General features: G+C 45.1%; 1 protein-coding gene across 1 annotated transcript in view; it reads left to right on the forward strand.

Annotated features, from left to right (window-relative positions):
- The window catches only part of cfap299 (cilia and flagella associated protein 299), a 68,158-nt gene that overhangs the window by 44,739 nt on the left and 8,748 nt on the right, over positions 1-14,671 (forward strand). Inside the window, exon 4 of the mRNA XM_053421151.1 lies at positions 9,063-9,205. Within this exon, the coding sequence (XP_053277126.1) occupies positions 9,063-9,205 (143 nt within the window). The remainder of the gene's footprint in view (positions 1-9,062; positions 9,206-14,671) is intronic.

The following is a 14,671-nucleotide window of genomic DNA, read 5'->3' on the forward strand; positions in this document are numbered from 1 at the left end:
GCAGATTTTAAAATCTTTAACTCTCCAAATAGGCTGCACACTAGAGATCCCGTTTGTTCTCTGATCGCTTTGTCTTTTTATCTGTTAAAGGAGAAGTGACCTGAGGACAGTGTGAAATGCAGTAGTAACAAGCAGGTCGAGAGGAAATGCCTTCTTGTTTTGTCAGACGCAAATCTTGTAAAAGCTCCTCCCTGCTCATACTAGGAGAACGCTGCATGAAATTTGGGTATTAGGAAACCGGCCCAGGTCGTGTTTATATATTTTTTCACGCTGCAGAGGGAAGTTGCTTCAACACAACCAGTAAGAGTGACTCTCTTGCTCTCTCCCACTGAGCTCTACAGTTTTATTGGCACATCCAATACGTCCTCCAGGGACAAGCAGGACTTGGACGGTCAGAAAACCGTTCTGCTGCTTCTTCTGTCTCACTACAAGGTTTTCATGCAGCCATGTCTGCAGTAAATTGGTGAAATGCATTGTTTTTTAAGGACAATATGATTTTTTCATAACTAAGCACAATCCGTGCAGCCAACGTGAACGGATGCAGTCGCAGGAAAACAGCAAAGCTGCACCGTGGGCCAAACTAAGGAGGTTTTAATAGATTTTCTAAAACACCAATTGCGAAAAGCAGGATAGCATTTTCTGATTCCAAGTGCCCTGTAATTTGAAGTGTGTGGGTTCAAGCCACTTATTTTGTGGGGAGGGCTTTACTGGCGGGTTCTCCAAAAAAGACTGAGGCCGATGCAGCCGAGGGTTGAGCTAGCTCCCTTGCCTTCCCTCGCTGATTGACCGAGCCGCTTCCCCTTTGGAGTCTGGCCACGGTTGTTCTGCCCTCATGGCTAACCTCACTGGGCGTAGCCGCGCACCATTGGGTGTTTTGAAAGCCCAATAGGGGGACACCTGCCCCTGGATTTATTTATTTCGTCTCTTGCGCAAACACCCATGCCGTCTGTTTATGGATGCAGATGGAGCGCACGCGGTAAACAAATGCACAAATCTGCCTTTTTGCTTAACGGACGTCTAAACAACGCCCAAAACATCTGCGTATTCTAGCAACTGTATTTGTCATGAATCAACTTGTGAACGTGCTGTATACGTTGAGTTATTACCTCATCCTCATCCAGGCCGCCTTGGCATGCATTACAATTTCCCGGAATTTTCAGAATTTAAGGAAATACTTGTCGTCTTCAAGGATATTAAACGACAAACAAATGAACAACAAAGTTGTAACACAAACCCGCCCTTTATTTGATCTGCAACATCCTGCACACAATCATACACACAGTTACAACCCAGGGGTTCGAGTGAGAAAAGACAAAATAAAGGAAATGGAAATTCGACAGTAAGGTAATTTAATGTCGTAGATCATTATCAAACTTCAATAGAACAAGTCCAAATATTTAAGAAAGGAATAAACTGACAAAACAGCATTTGACGAAAAGCAAATCCGCTTCGCTGCAGAGGATAAACAGGGTTTTGTCTGCACCTTGTTGTGTGGCCTGGCCGGCCTTTGTGCGTCGGGCTTTAAGAGAATACAGATATAACGTAAAACCACAGCGTGGAGCATGAAGTCCTTTTGAACAGTTCACTTGTGCATTTTTGCAGCCGGTGCCAAGACATCTGTCTGCTGACACACCCTGTAATTATAAACGAAAGGAAAAGAAATGTCTTTTGATTATTTCCATCCTCATTGCATTCAGACACAATCTGGCCTGTGAGGACAATCACTACAAGAAGCTGTGGAGATTTAGAACATTCTTCTTCTACATGGCTTGGAGGTGTCTCACGACAGAGCAGTGGAATCCCAGACAGTGACACAAATGACAAGGTTTAAAATAGAGTGTTTGCATTGTAAACAACTCCAAGGATTTGAAGTCACGGCGGTGAAAGAAGGTTCAAGTCTTTCCAGGACGGATACAATCAAAGCTCTGCTCTTTATTTATTTTCGTAGATATAGACCAGATTTAAAATTAAACTTGATTTCTTTTATTTTCTTCTTGTGGATGGAAAAGCTGCAGCGTTTGCCAGCAGAGAGAGAGAGAGAGAGAGAGAGAGAGAGAGAGAGAGAGAGTGCAGGGAGGTCTGGGACGAGCGAGGGCAGTCCATCAGCAGCCCATGTGGAGGGTTCTGATGAGAGGGTACGTTAGAGGCTGCTCACACAGATTACAGTGACTCACAGCCCTGAACAAACAGCTCGCAGCCCTGCGCCTGTATCGGGAGGACACACTCCAACACACTCCAACACACTCCAACACACTCCAACACACTCCAACACACTCCAACACACTCCAACACACTACACAAAGAGCCGGCCTGCACAATAGGCCTGTTAGCGTGTGCTGTCTGTAGCTCGTTGCTCCGACAGGACCTGCAGCCGCTGTTCAGTACAAGTCTTTATCTGTGTGGGACACGTTAACATTATTTGTGCAGGGACCAGTGGGTGAAGTAGCACGGGGTGTTTGTCCAGTAGGAAGCATTGACTCTGCCACTTTCTGACTGTATTTTTATACAAGGAAATCCATAGTGGCCAATATGTCATAACCAATTTGCATCCATCCCGATTTTAACAACTTATCCGGGATCGTGGAGCAAACTGATCCAGACGTCCTTCTCCCCGGTGGCCTTTTCCACCTCGTGCAGGGGGACCCCGACGGGTCCCTCACCCAGAGGAGATATCTAATCCCTCCAGGACGTTCTGGGGTCTACCCCGGGGTCTCCTGCCAGCTGGAAGAACCAGTGGAAGGAGCCGAGGAGGCTTCATGATCAGACGCTGCCCGAACCGCCTCAACTGACTCGATATCGAGTCTCAGAGGCCGAGCTCACGCAGCCGCCCTGTGGAGGAAACTCATTTCAGCTGCTGGAATTCAAAGATGCAAGCACAAGCATTTAGAAAAACTCTTATTGATCTAAATTAGTCAAAGACACAACACACAACGCCTCAGTGAACATGATGGTGAGACGCTGACTGATGTGGATCGTTGGGGGCAGATGCAAATACCGATATTGGCGAGTAACTAGATTCCAATACTGATTTATTGGTCGATTAAATATCAAAGATTCCTAAGACGTCTTTATCAAACCCTCACAACCAAGACATGTAGTTAAGACTTGATATTTTACAGTTGAACAATCAAAAATCTAATTGTTTCAATCGCATTTAATCTCTAATTATTAGTCTGAATTTCAAAGTGGCAGAGAAGAGTGACTCTTTTCTTTTAGCAAAGATTTTGGATCTATCTCATCTGCACATTAATTCAATTGAGGGATTTTAAACAACCAGCATATGACCACAGAAAAACAAGTTACTTTAAAATGAACACCAGGCAGGGCTCGAATTATGATTTCCGACTCGATAAACTACTTTGAGTGCATTTGTTTTATATCGTCTATCTTTGGATGAGCTAATTAAAACAAATCCCAATTAGATTTATTGACATGACAATAAAGTTTAAAATCCTGAATGTGTTTAAAATGAGTTAAACCAAGTATCCAGGACGTTTGAAGCTACAGTTTCTTTCAGAAAGCAGCATGTGTTTTATATTTGAGTTCTTCTCTTGTAAATGGCAAAGCCTCATTAAAAGAGTAACATCAAAACTAACATGTTCTATTGGGGGTTTCAGCACCGCTTTAACATACATTATAAACATCTAAACATATGGAGTCCTCTGTTCTTTCCCCTTTATCTTGTTGTGTTTCATGTTAAAGTCGTCTTTTTTAAATACTCTTTGTGGTAACTAATCTTCATGTAGTTTATTTGAAGTGAGGTTCACGTCCTGTTGTTGAAATGTGTCTTTCTAAAGAAACAGGCTGAGTTCTCAGTGTGGCCCTCACATTCAGAGTGTGGGCGTCGGTTAGAGGCTTCCATTACCTGGTCCGTTGGCTACACGCTCCTCAGTGAGTGACGGAGCTCCGGGTCTGGATCTCATAACCTGCAGGATGTTTGATTCAGGACACAACACACCTCAGCACACATGGCTCCTACCGTCGCATCTGTTGCACAAGACGCCTCTGGGAAGTCACTTTCAAGTCAAATAAGCAGCGACCCCTCCTCCTCCTCCTCATCTTACTCATGAACCCCTCCCCACCACACACACACACACACACACACACACACACACACACACACACACACACACACACACACACACGCCTCTAGAGGAATGTCCAGAAAGGGGGACCGGGGTAAATCCTGCCAGAAAGAGGGGCTCCCACCTGAAAACATTCCTGCCGTACAGGCCGTGTTTTCCTTGCCCCAACAAATTTACACAGTTGTTAGTGATGGCCCGGGATTCCTCCTGAAGCACAGCCCACCAATAATAAACAGTTCGGCAGCTGACACCGCAAGACACCTGCACGGCTCCCTGACACTGCAGGATTGTTCCCAGGGCCTGAGGGGGGGGAAGGGTCCGGGTAGAGGCTTGTTTGGTGTGGGCAGAGGTGGACTGGGAGATGGGGGGGGGGGTCACAGGGGCTGGAAGATAGATTGTGTCACTGTGTGTGTGTGTGTGTGTGTGTGTGTGTGTGTGTGTGTCTCTTAGTGGGTGAGAGAGAGGTTATTGGATTTATTTATCACCCATAAGACCGGATCCAGGAATTTGTTTTCACTTCCTTTAATATTGTGAGATCGGCTATTTTTTACCGATTTTTACAAGATCACACATGTTTAAGTGAACAAGGGGGAACATGCTGCTTAAATCAAATTTATATTTGCAACCTTTCTCTGTTTATTAATGATGTAAACTGATGAATTAATACTTTTTGGGTCTGTCAGATCCACGATTTATTGCGTAAAATCACCCCCCAAAAAATTGGTTTTGCTTTAAAAGAACTGTGAATAAGTTTTAAGCAGAACCCATCTGAAAAAAAAGATGTAAATATTCTCAGAGTTTATCTATTTTCTACGACAGGGCTTTTCAGGTATAAGAAAGTAATTAATTAACTTCTGTATTTTCCTCAAACTTGGTAAATCCTTTTTACTTCATAACAATACATGATACAATACATAAGCACTAGATTAAGCTCAAGACACCTGTGTCAATACGCCCGTGTTACTGCAGACATCAAGGGAATTGGAGTTTCAGTTTCAATGAACTACAAATTAACCGTGTGCACAGAAATGAACAATATGATGGTTGCAACCATTCATATCTCTGAGTCCTACACACACACACACACACACACAAACACCTCCAGTCACACACTACACACACATTCAGACACACACTCCTCATGCCACCGGATGTCAGGTGGTCTGGCCATTGTGTCCTCACCTGTAGGACATTGTCAAACCACAAAGGGGTTGGGGGGGGGGGGGGGCACAGTACGTGTCAGCCTGCTGTCAGCTCCTGTTTGACTTGAATCTGTAAATCCCTCTCTCTCAGCCGTGGGCCTGTGAAAGGTTTGTGAGGTGAATCACGTCTGTGAGGTTTGACTCATTGCTGCAGTTTTCACAGACTTCAGTAATTTTATGTTTATGAACTGCACAGATCCTGGATTTAAAAAGAAACCCCCGGTCTACTGTTCTCTGTGGGCTTTGTGTAACCTTCACCTTGAGGTCACCGGTGTTCTGCTCGCAGCCATCTGAGATTCCCACTGACGTACGTTATAAAAAACACACAAAGAAGAGAGCGAGTTTGAGAAAGTGAATGTGACGTATCTCAAAGGGGCAGAACCTCCACCTGGGACCCGGGCGGCCCTCAGCTTCTCAGGCACTCACCAGCCTGATGTTTGCCATAAAGCGGGGCCTCTTGCTCGCTGCCCTGTGAGGTCACAGCACCTGTTCGGGGTAATTGCTGGCAGGTGACGTAAGGCTTCCACTTTGTTTTCCATGGTGTGAGGTGGAGGTCTTCCCCCCCCCAGCCCCCCCCACCACGCTCCCTCCAACACTGAGGCTGTTGCTTGTTTGCAGCAAATAACCCAGTCGGACTGGGATGGTTCTGCTGCTCCAGTTCCCAGTGAGAGGGATGAACTTTGGCATACCTGTCAAAGGCCAGTTAGTAAAACTGAAGTTGCTTCTTTGTTTTCCTTCCAGCAGTTTTCATCACTTTGCGTTTTCTGTATTTTAAACATGTGTTTTTCACTGAGACATACATGGATGTATTTATAGGAGCAGATGCATTTGAAGAAAAAGGGCTCAAGGCATCTGAAAGTTATTTCCTGACAAAAAGTTAAAAAAAGAAAACGCTTTTTATTTCTCATAACTTTGAACCAGGCTGAGTAAAACAATTTAATAATCGTGACATGGAGCCTTTATTCTAATGTAGCTCTGCTTTTAATATCTTTACAACGTTGTGAGTCACTGATCAAGAAAAATCTAGATCTGCTCAACATCAGTCTTCAATTATTTAATAAACTGAATCAGCCAAAGACAGACATTTGTGTTACTAATATCATAATCTATCAAAATCCATTCATCCACCTCTACAGTATATGAGTGATACGAGGCCAGAAACTTGGGCCATAAGACAATCAGATGAGAAGTAATCCACAAAGTAAAATTATTACACAAACACTCACACAAGTTTCTACACTTGATTCAACTTTAAACTTCTGTAAAGGCGATAATCTAACTAACTAAACTGTCACAAATGTTAATCTGCCTGGTTATTCTCCCAGATCTTCAGCATCATCATGAACATAGCAACAAAAATAAAGTTGGACAACATCTCTCTGCTTATTATATTACAATATTAACCTGGTTTTTAAAGGCAGATGTTTGATTCATTTTGTGATTTAGCGTCTCATTGCTGAAAGTCTAATTCTAATATTTAAAAAATGTGGAACCAGAAGTTTACAGGATCTTGTATTTCTGTATAAAGCCACTGAAGCCATCATTTTATCTTGATACACTTCAACTGGCAGACGTAGGACAAATCAAACACACATATAAAATCAGACAAACTCGTAGGACCTCCGATCTTTACATCTTACCATGTGACACCGGCTCCGTCTCATTGGACAAACCGACCCTATTGATTCATCTGCCAACAACTAATCTAACAGATATTTCTATCACCACTCACCAAATGTAACCGGCCTCTCTTCAGAGCGTCCACCTGATAATGTCTTTTCAAGGCTGGCTGCAGGAGGACAGGAGCCAGTAGATAGGATATCTGGCCCAGGCCTCCAGCCAGCTGTGAACCCGATAGCATCTGTTTTAAACGTTTGAGGGACCCAGAGAAAGGACTCCTCTTTTCTTCTGGGCTCTGGAGCGCTAGTTATCTCATGCGTTTGTAGTAAAGTGATCCACAGATGGCCCGTGTCCTGACAGTTATACAAATGTGATATCGCGACCTGAGGTCTTCCACTTGGATCGTCTCCCCGTGTGACTGTAGACAAGTGGGACACATTCAGACTCAGGACGGACAGAAGACGATTCTCTGAAGCTGGGACGGAATAAAGAAAAGAGGATTTTTATTTTGTTGGAAGCAGACAAAACATCCTCTTCACACCTGAGTGTGTTCTCCGTTTGGAGTTCCTCACATCCATTGTCCCCGTGCGTTATCTCCACCATCAAATAGACTTGAAAAGATCATTTCATGTTGAGCTGTCACCCGGGAGGGGGGGGGGGCATTCGGACAACTTGCCTTTCATTTGCCTTTGTCTGCGTCAGGTGACAAAAGCATTCGTCATCCTTCTTCTCCCAGGTTGTGTCTGGTGCTGACTTCAAACACCTGCTCTCCGATCGGTGGAGATGTTTTTTTGTTGTGTTTGCTTTGGAGAGTTCAAACCTCTCTTTGTTCTTACTCATTGTAATCTTATCAGAAATCTGTGTTTGATCTATAAGGCTCATATCCAGGGTTGTTTTTCAAGATCTAGATCCTGATCTGGAGATATTGCATATTTCAAACTGAGCAGGTATCCACAGCCTCCGATGGACTTGATGCTGGACACAGGAGCACTTCCAGGGGCCCTGTACATCAAACTGAACTGAATCCCCCAAGAAACACGCTACACACGACAGACCTTCCAGTCTTCTACCAAACCTCTAAAATTACAAAGCTCTTGGCAGAGGGTTAGTGTCCTGGGGCCTCGTTAGGGGGTTTCTGTCCATGGTGTCGCTGCCGTCATCTCCACACAGTTGATCATATAATTTAAGGTGGGGCCCCCCCCCCCCCTCTCTGCTCTGGGGGGCCCCTAAGCCAATTGACACCCTTTTCTACCCGGGTTGCAGCAGCCCTGGTTTCACAGTCAATGTAGATTTGTGTTGGCATCAGGGGAGAGGATTTCACAGGTCCACTCACTTCCTCTCAGGTGGAGGAGGGTCAGTGGGGGGGTGGGGGGTGGGGGGGGGGGGGCTTAGGTGTGATTTTCCATAATTGTGGATTCAAGCAGAGCGCGTGAAGTTTCATAATCACAGCAGGAGAGTGAGGGGGGGGGTGAAGCATTGCACATTCTGACAATGAGGATTTTTACCTTCTTTTGTAAGATGTTTAATTATGGACTGCATTTGTCACTCACTGATTCATTTATTCAATCATAACAAACACTCATTTGGTTTTATGTGCTTCACCGAAATGGCTCAAATGGGCCTTGACCTTATGATGGTGGACTAAACCCTTCTCTTTAGCATATTAGAGCATAATAGCAAAGATAACAGGTTTATCTAAATCCATTTTTGATTTTCTTCAGGAAGTTCTAAACCATCCTCAGAACTTCTCAGTCTTACGGTTAAACTCAGGACTCTCATGTGATTCCAAGCTCCGCTCTCGCCCCGACCGGCCGTAGGTGTGTTGGAACGGAACTCAGACTCTAGCTGCTGTAAGCCCGAGGACTCGGCTGGAGACCCACGCACTCATCTGAGCAGGATACTCTGCAGACGGAACACCTCGGTGAGCCCGGGCCATCGCAGGACGCCACGAGCTGGCCCGGAGTCTGATGCGCGGTCCGAGCCAAAGTACAACACGAGCCTTTGTTTTTCAAAGTGGGAGGATTTGAAACAGATCCCCTCTATCTGTCCGACTTTTAACAAGTGACATTGTCCTTCCTGGCTTTGACTCAGGAGAGATTTGATGGCCATGATTATTTACACAGAGGGTTTTCTTTCTCTTCTCTCTCTTTTGCAGTCGGTCATTTTCATCAGGGATCATAATACTCTTGGACAGGAAGTGTCTGGCTATATAGACTACGCCCACAGACTCAAGACCCAAGACTTCGGACCATATTTCAGCGGAAAGAAGAGGCTCATGCCAGGAACTTCGGATTTATGGTAAGTCTCCTTCCATTGTAGCATGTCCATGTTGGTTGGGGAGGCCGGGACTGCAGTGGGATTTGACAAGATTTGAAGGGTAAGGAAATCTTATTATCCAGGATTAGAGATTCAGCTTGACGTGAGAGACCAATATAGGCTCGGAGGGAGCTGTGTGAAGGGCCGGTGGAGTGGGTACCTTCAGAACCTGCCGCCCCGGCCCCGGCACAGATGTGGAATAAATATACACACTGCTGGAGTGAAGCTGAGCGAAGCTGCCAAGATGCTGAACCTGTCTGGACCAGACCAGACCTGATGGGAGTCGGGATTAGAGCCGGTTTAGATTTTGGTCTTCTGTTGATGCACAGTAATTTGTCATCACAGATAAAAACAATAGATTAGATTCACTGATAGATAAGAAGATTGATTAACTTTTGAAGACACATTTATTTCAACAAATGTATAATGTGAAGAAAACCATTAGATTCCAAAATTCGAGGTGTGATATTTCCCTCCCTTCATAAAGTACAGGTGTAACAGCTGGAACAGTAATTCATCAAAGTTATGTTTAAAACAAAAAGGCCAAACAGAAACTGGTTCCTGCTTCGGAAAATAAGTCTTGCCATTTTTTAGTATGCTTTAAATTTGAAAATTATGACAGCTCCATTTGGAAATATCAAAAAGATAATTCATATATACAATCATAATGATATAACAGATTCTCTTAGGGCATAAAAACCCAGTGTTTTCTGGTATATCAAGTCTTATTCAGTGGAAGACATCGTGTGCTGTAAGTCACAACCACAGGCACCAGTGCCAATCGCACAGGTTCCTCACCGGCCACAGGTGAACTGCTGACCTCACAGGTGTCAGCTAGAATCCAGTTGATATCCCTCAGCGAGGCAGCTAGCATCTGTGTAATTTGTTGTCTATCAGCAGAACTGTGTGCACAGGGAGCCGTCAGCAAATTACTGGAGCCAAAACCATCCCCACATTCCACATACTCGTGCATAGTAACATATTACCAAACATTTCAGGTAAGTGCAAGAAATCCCATGAGGACAAACACTGAACCAGTACGTGTCTTACATGGGTTTTGTTCAGAGTTCAGCCAAATGGCAGCCGGCCTGTGTAACCTCCCTGAGACTGGGGAGGACACGGTGAACACAGTGTCCAAGGGGTCAGAGCTGCAAGGAAAAGATCATCTTAGTTTTATTTCTCCAATTTAAATCCTTCCTAACTTCAGCTGTCACTTAATTTAACAACAGGATGCATTGAACCTGACAACAGAGCTTCATCAGAAGGTGTAATTCAGATCAGAGGCCGATAGGAATGAAGATTACAAACAAATCCACAGATCATCAAAGTATGCGGAAGAGAATATCGATGTTTAAGATGAAAAAACTGAAAAAACATTAATAATAAGTATTTTTATCATATTTCTGTCCACTGCAGCCACATGATTTACAGGTCAAAAGTTAAACCATGCCCGGTAATGTCTTAGAACATTTAATAACCAAATAGGTATTTGAATAGTTTGTAATCTATGCCCAACAATACTTTCGAATTAAGTGGTTTCGGTATTTAAACCAGTTAAACTGGTGATTTGTGTTCCTGACTCTCTCACTGGGTGAGTGTTAGAAAGATTAGAAAAGTTAAACTGAGGTTTATAAAACCAAGAAAAACAAACTTTTCCCTGAGATTTGCCACGAAAAAAGTAAATATCTATAGTAATATATCTAAAATATATATATATAGCAAAGTTTGAATTTACTATTCTCACAAGATTGTCTGTTGGAGTTTCTCAGGCCTTGATTCTTCGTCCCAAACAACTAATTTACACACTAGCTGTTGCAAGCTCTTAAAGTTCTGAAGCTGTGACGCATTTCATGGATCCATCAAATCCTTTGGAGGCTTCACTTGAAGACTGCGGTGAGACGTCCATTCCAACGCGTCTTCAGACGAGGAAGAGAGATGCGATTAGAGATCTAATGGTTGGATCTGTCTCAGGATCCATTGTGAAGCCATGTGATGAGAAGCCATGTGAGGAGAAGCCATGTGAGGAGAAGCCATGTGTGGGCCGACTCGCTGTGTGGGCGCTGAGGGCAGCACGAGCAGGAGATCCTCTGTAGACGAGATGGTCTCATTTCAAATGTTGGCCCGTGCAACCCTACAAGTTAGAACAAATCTCTGAGACGCACAGTGTGTAAGATGACGAGGGGCGACACTCTGCGTCGTGTGAGACACACAAAGCTTGATTGTGTTACTTATCCACCTCTCCCCGTGTGCTCTGACACACAACCCCGCTCGTGACCTTGAACCCGACCTCCTCCTCTGGAGAGTGGAAGCCCTGACGAGCTGGAGGTGTGAGTCATGGGGCGAGCACGCTGGAGGTATGACCCAGTCCCGAATGATGCTTTTTACGAGCCCCCCCCCACCCCACCCCCAAACGACAGGTCCCCCCCCCTCCCTCCGTCGAACATCTGACGTTAACCCCCCCCCCGCTCCTCTCAAACTGGACTCCATCACATCTACCCCGCTCTCTGTCTTTATCTTCAACTTACTTCCAACATCCCCCCCCCCCCCCCCCCCCATGTCATCCTCTACCGCTCCCCCCCCCCACCCCCCCACACTTTTTTGAATCTCTGTCGGGAACAATAACACCCAGTGTGGTTGCCGCTAAGAGGGAGCAGATGCTGGAGCTGCTGCCCACTCAGTGCACTAAACCTCCCACCGCAGGACTCTGAATCCTCTCCCTCCTCCTCCTCCTCCTCCTCCTCCTCCTCCTCCTCCTCAGCCACAAAGAACACAGAGCAGCGACACCAGCGCCAGCTCTGCTCTCTACCTCCCACCTCCAGCAAGGAAGGGTGGATAGGTTCACATGCACAGTCTGCAACGTCTCAAGGAGGAAGAGGAGGAGGAGGAGGAGGAGAGCCGCGGCAGCAGCAGAGAATCTCCCCGGAGCAAAGTCTGTGCATTTAAAAGACAAGAGGAAGGAATTGGAAGTGGAATAATTACGTAACTTGTAAAACATCTTTCTGCTCCCGTGGAATTTATGTAATGGGCGTGAACGCACTTTGCTAAATAATGACACAACACTTAGGCCTCGTCTACATTACTGCAGATTTGATTGAGGACAGATTTTATCTCTGCGTCCAGACGAAAACAAGTCAAACGACTTCAAACGCTCCAACAAGTGGCGCCGGGCCAGCAGGTGGCGATAACGTCTACAACCATGATTTTGTAAAATAACAGATTAGGAGGCTGTGGTCCAAGTTCTGCTGTTCGAGGCCGTCGCCTGTGAATGTCGGTGATGTGGTGCAGTGATTCTAAATTTAGTTCCAAACTTGTAATTAGACTTAGCAGCGCTAACCAAACGTCTCGCAGCTGGTAGATCGCCAACCTTGTTGTTGTTGTTGTTGTTGTTTTGCTCAGGCTCATTGCACAAAGCCACAGTGGAGTAAACTGTGACGTCATCGTTTCCCCAACACTCCATTTGACATGTTCACACGGACACACAGAAACCAGACAATCTGCACTCTGGAAGGCGTTTGAACAAATCTCAGTTTAAGAGATTTAAAACACCGTTAACGTACGAATGTGAGTCTGAAGCACTAAGGAGCGTTTTCAAGATTCAATGTTTTCATTAATGGGCCTTTGTCTGTTTTAAAAACTCAAAATTTTAGAATGACAAATTACTTCTACATTTGATTTTGACAATTTTACGCTTTTCTTTTTCTACCTTTGTGTTCTCGGTCACCTCGAGGATCTTTAGGCGTAAGGAGCGACTGCCGGGCTTGATTTATTTGAGCAGGCGCTCTGGGTGGGGGGGGTCGTATAATCATCAGCTGTAAAGGCGAATGTTCTACACCTCTGACTTCCACTGAAACTTGGTTAAAGTGAAAAAAAAAAAAGAAATGCATCAGAAGCGTCAAAATTCAACGACAGAATTTGTCTTCTTGCATTTGTAGAAAGTTAAAATCTACGAATAAGAAAACCACGTTAAGAAGAATCATCGTTGGTGATAACAGTTATAAAAACAGACTTTTCTTTATCGAGCTGATATGAAGTGATGTGAAGTTGCTTCAGCGGGACGTTAAAGTTCAGACACACATGTGAACCTGCTTTGTTTCAGCTCCAGTCACTTCAGGGCAAACTGGGCGAAGCCTCTCAGGATATTTAACCAAACCCCGACACCGATACGACACATGAAGGAGAACACACTCGGCTGTATCATGTGTTTAAAGGCTCTAAGTCATTACATGTTTGTCTCTATTACGTTTTAGCTTCTGATGTCGACACACACACAGACACACACACAACCACACACACATGAATGCACACACAGAGTCCTGACCCTCATCTAATTATCCCACAGATCTGCATCTCCGTGCACCCAGCTTCCTGCCACTCCAGATGTGCCTACAGCATCTCTGATGTCTATTTAATGTTCCCCAGCAAAGTGACCATCTGTTTATGCGCTCTGGCTGTTCCCCCCACCCCTCCTCCCTCCCTCCCTCCCTGTATCTCTGCCTCTCTTCAGTAAAGAGCTTTAAGAGGCCTGGGCAACATCTCACATACACGGTTCTCCTAATTGATTCTTTTCCTCTTTAAATTGCTTCGGTGTGTTTTGCATAAAGGCCGCGACCACGTTACTGTACCCGAAGGAAAAAAAACAGAGTTTACAAGAAGAGTTTTATAGTTTGCGGTGGATTTATTTTTCTGTTTCCTCTTAACTACACAGTTCAAATGCAGTGATTTATATCCGAAGCGAGGGAAGCCATCGCCTTTATTACTCAATGAATCTCTCTGATTCAAACATCTTTTTTGAAAAGCTGGATCATATAAAGCTCCCCCCCGCCCTCCCCCCGCCCCTCCCTCCCCTCCACCCCCCTCCAGTCTGAAACATTGAACTTGACGGATGTGCAGAACCACGGCGCATGCCCCCTCCGACGCCAGAACCATCTTGCCTCGGCGCCCGGCCTCTGCGATGCACCTGTGTGTCTGGCTTCGTTCTGCGCTGTGAAAATATTTGCACTGCCGTCCTGTTTTATTAACTTTTAATACAGAAGAGAAACTGTTTCGGCTCCGAAGGTGGTTCCACCGCTCGGCCTCCGCACATTGTGTCCCGGCTCCAACGGGATATTCTGCCGCAGCTCGGTAAATATTTGCTGGTGAGTCGTGTCATGTTCACTGATCTTCACACATGGCACGCACGCACTTCATCGGGTGGATCCAACGGGTTGAATCCAGTTGGACTGTTTGTTCTTGTGGTGCTGATGCTGGTTGAACTGGGTTTGATGGATTAACTCACACGTCCTGCCAAGTTCAACAGGCTGTTCTCTCCGTGTCGGGAGCTGTCATTAAAATCTAACCTCTGCAACAGACCACGTATAAAGTGGTAAATGATGCAATCTCTTGTTTGTAATCTGTGAGTATGAATCTTCATCATCACTGTGATATCATACCGGACTGATTGGTGATAAT

Source organism: Pleuronectes platessa, chromosome 4 (genome assembly GCF_947347685.1).
Source record: "Pleuronectes platessa chromosome 4, fPlePla1.1, whole genome shotgun sequence".
Classification (NCBI taxonomy): Eukaryota; Metazoa; Chordata; class Actinopteri; order Pleuronectiformes; family Pleuronectidae; genus Pleuronectes; species Pleuronectes platessa.